This window comes from Mesocricetus auratus, unplaced genomic scaffold, assembly GCF_017639785.1.
Source record: "Mesocricetus auratus isolate SY011 unplaced genomic scaffold, BCM_Maur_2.0 Super-Scaffold_100022, whole genome shotgun sequence".
Lineage (NCBI taxonomy): Eukaryota > Metazoa > Chordata > Mammalia > Rodentia > Cricetidae > Mesocricetus > Mesocricetus auratus.
Genome location: NW_024429203.1, coordinates 17,732,661 through 17,735,761, shown reverse-complemented (window position 1 = coordinate 17,735,761; position 3,101 = coordinate 17,732,661). Strand labels below are relative to the sequence as shown.

The window sequence follows — 3,101 nt, the reverse complement described above, 5'->3', positions numbered from 1 at the left end:
CTATGTTACCATGACTCCTAGTACAATTTTGTCCCGAAATTTATTTTTAAAAATAGCAACAGTGATGTTTCTGGCAGCACAGCACTGAAGGTGACTTCCTACAACACTACAACATTCAGACACAGAATTTGATTAGTCAGAAACAAGACCTGTGGGCAATTATCATTTAGCTGCATTAAGCTAAAGAGCAAGAACCCCAAACTCAGATTTCCCTTCAGATCTCAAGATAATTGTGGAGGCCAGAGTCTGTCTCTCTCTGCACTGGGGATGGACTTTCTCTAGAGTGAATGGAAAGGATGAGTATAATTGTGGGTCCCTCAGGAAATCAGGATCATGATCGAGGGTGTAATACAGTTTCCCCAGCTCCTTCTTCAATATAAATCCTCTCCTCTGAGGAAGAGCCTGGACATTCTTCTGCCCTGTATACATCCTGTAGTTCAAAGGTGTTTCTCTGCCGCTAAAAAAGACTCAAGTTCTTTTTTTATAGTTATTATTTTCATTTGTTTGGATACAAGTTGCTTTTTTATTTCCCCCTTCTGTGTGCCTTCAATAATTCTTTTTTTGTTTGCTTTTTATCATTATTTATTTTTAAATTAGAAACAAGGTTGCTTCACAAGTCAGTTCCAGGCCCCTCTCCGTTTCCCTCCCCTCCTCCCGTGCCCTGCCTCAACCCCCCTAATATCCCCTCATTTCCCCAGGGAGGCTGAGGCCCTCCTTGGGGGTGTCCATAAGACTCAAGTTCTTAGTTACAAATAATGTTCTGCAATTCAGAAGCTGGCCCAGGAGAATTAATTCTGGAGTATATATTCTTTAAATTGAAAGATCTGAAACCTTTGAATCTGAAATATTTTTGGGTAAACAGGTAAGTAGGAAAATGATACTGCCTAAGGTTAGGACTGGAAATTGTGAGCTCTGAATTCCAGGTTTACTAAGAGCCCCCTTCTTTCCTCTGACTTTTTAAAAAATGAATAAACATTATTTTTACTTTATTGAAGAGATTTTTAAAATACGATATTTTTTGCTGTTTCTTGTTCCCCAACTCTTCTAAGATCCTCCCCAACACCTCCTCCATCTGAACATAGATCCTTTATATCTCATAGTATATGATGTGCTTCAGCATGTGTCTCCCTTTTCCTGTGAAAATGAGACTCAAGTGAAACCGGCACACAAAAGCGTTCAGAGGGATCAGAGAGTGTTAGGAGGGATTGACCATTGGAGTTGCAGCATCTATGGTGAGGTTTTCCTATGTGGTCAGAACCTTCCAGACTCATGACTTTCTGAAAGGGGCCTGGAAACTTTCTCTCAATGGCTTTCTGGTGTTCTTTTAGTTTCAGAATAGTCACATGTTTTACATTCATACCATATCAAAGGTGAATCTACAAAAGGCATCAGCACTGCAATGTGTAGGCATCTGCTTACAATTTTAATGTTGTAGGGAGGGCTCTAGTGAAGGAATATTGAATCCTTCTTAGTACATTCTTTTTCTTCATCTTGTGATATTTTTCAGAAGTCATTATGGAATTTGAAACCAATTGCTTTCTGACTGAAGATAATTTCATTGTGACTATAACAGTCAATTTTATATAGTCGGTCTGCGCTAGGAGAAACTTTCCCAACCATCAAATTACAGGTGGGAAGGATGCATGGCTAGTGTGGGCCATCCTCTAATAATCTATTTTCTGTGTCCACAGATTTCCTTAGAGAAAAATGGACTCAGTAAATGTCTCTTTGGTGGCTGAATTCATTCTGGCAGGATTAACAAACAAGCTTGAACTTCAACTACCGTTGTTCTTTGTGTTTCTAGCAATTTATCTGATCACTACATTGGGAAATTTGTGTCTGATAATTCTGACTGTACTGAATTCTAACCTCCACACCCCTATGTATTTCTTTCTGTTTAATTTGTCATTTATAGACCTTTGCTATAGTTCTGTGTTCACCCCAAAAATGCTGATGAATTTTATAATAAGGAAGAATATAATTTCTTATATGGAATGTATGACTCAAATCTATTTCTTTTCCTTCTTTGTTATTTCTGAGTGTTATGTATTGACTTCAATGGCCTATGATCGCTACATGGCCATCTGTAATCCACTATTGTATAATGTTGTCATGTCTCCTAAATTATGCTTGAATCTGATGTTTGGTTCCTATCTTATTGCATTTTCTAATGCTGTGGCTCACACTGCATGCATGCTGAGACTGACCTTCTGTGATGCCAACACCATCAACCACTACTTCTGTGATATTCCTCCTTTGCTCCAGCTCTCCTGCACGAGCACATACGTCAATGAACTTGTAATTTTTGTTCTTGGGGGTATCAATATCATTATTTATTCATTAACTATCTTTATCTCCTATGGTTTCATCCTTTCCAGCATCTTGCACATTAGTTCCTCTGAGGGCAGATTCAAAGCCTTCAGCACCTGCAGCTCTCACATCATTGTTGTTTCTCTGTTCTCTGGTTCAAGTGCACTTGAGTATTTCAAACCCTCCTCAGGTGACTCTATGAATGATGGGAAAATCTCTTCTGTCTTTTATACCAATGTGGTTCCCATGATGAATCCCTTAATCTATAGCTTGAGAAACAAAGATATTAAAGTTGCCCTTAAAAAAACCTTGACCACCAGGATCTTTTGATTGCACTTGAATGTCTTTATGCCTTTTATTTGGGGAACACAGATAGGTTCTCTTTATGGGTAATATTTCAGGAGAAGACTTTACCTTTTTTCCCATAGAAAATATTGTACTTTTTATGTTTATTTCTATTTTTTTATTTATTTTGTTTTTGTTGTTGTTGGATTAGTTTTTAAACAGGCAAAAGTTCCTGGTTTAATCAGAAAAACCCATCTGTTCTCTTTTGTATCATAAAGTAAATTTGAATACTGTAGATTTGATTTTAATATTTTCCAAGTTTGTTTGTCATTTTTCTCAGTTCCACCATTATCTATTGTTTATTATTAAAAATTCTGTCACAGAAAGTACTTGTAGATTGCCTCCCCAATTTATTACAATTATTCACTTCTGTTTGTAATATTCTTTCTATCATATTCTTTTGACATCAAAATAGTTCTTACAAATGAAGCAACATTAGGATCGCA

General features: G+C 37.0%; 1 protein-coding gene across 1 annotated transcript; it reads left to right on the top strand.

Annotated features, from left to right (window-relative positions):
- The first annotated feature begins 1,707 nt into the window (after positions 1–1,707).
- Positions 1,708–2,640, top strand: LOC121133486 (olfactory receptor 8B3-like). The gene has a single exon (XM_040730113.1). The coding sequence runs from the start codon at positions 1,708–1,710 to the stop codon at positions 2,638–2,640; it is 933 nt and encodes a 310-aa protein (XP_040586047.1).
- The last annotated feature ends 461 nt before the right edge of the window (positions 2,641–3,101 follow it).

Excerpts from the sequence above, each read along its gene's own strand:
- LOC121133486 (XM_040730113.1), top strand. The coding sequence starts at position 1,708 with ATGGACTCAGTAAATGTCTCTTTGGTGGCTGAATTCATTCTGGCAGGA.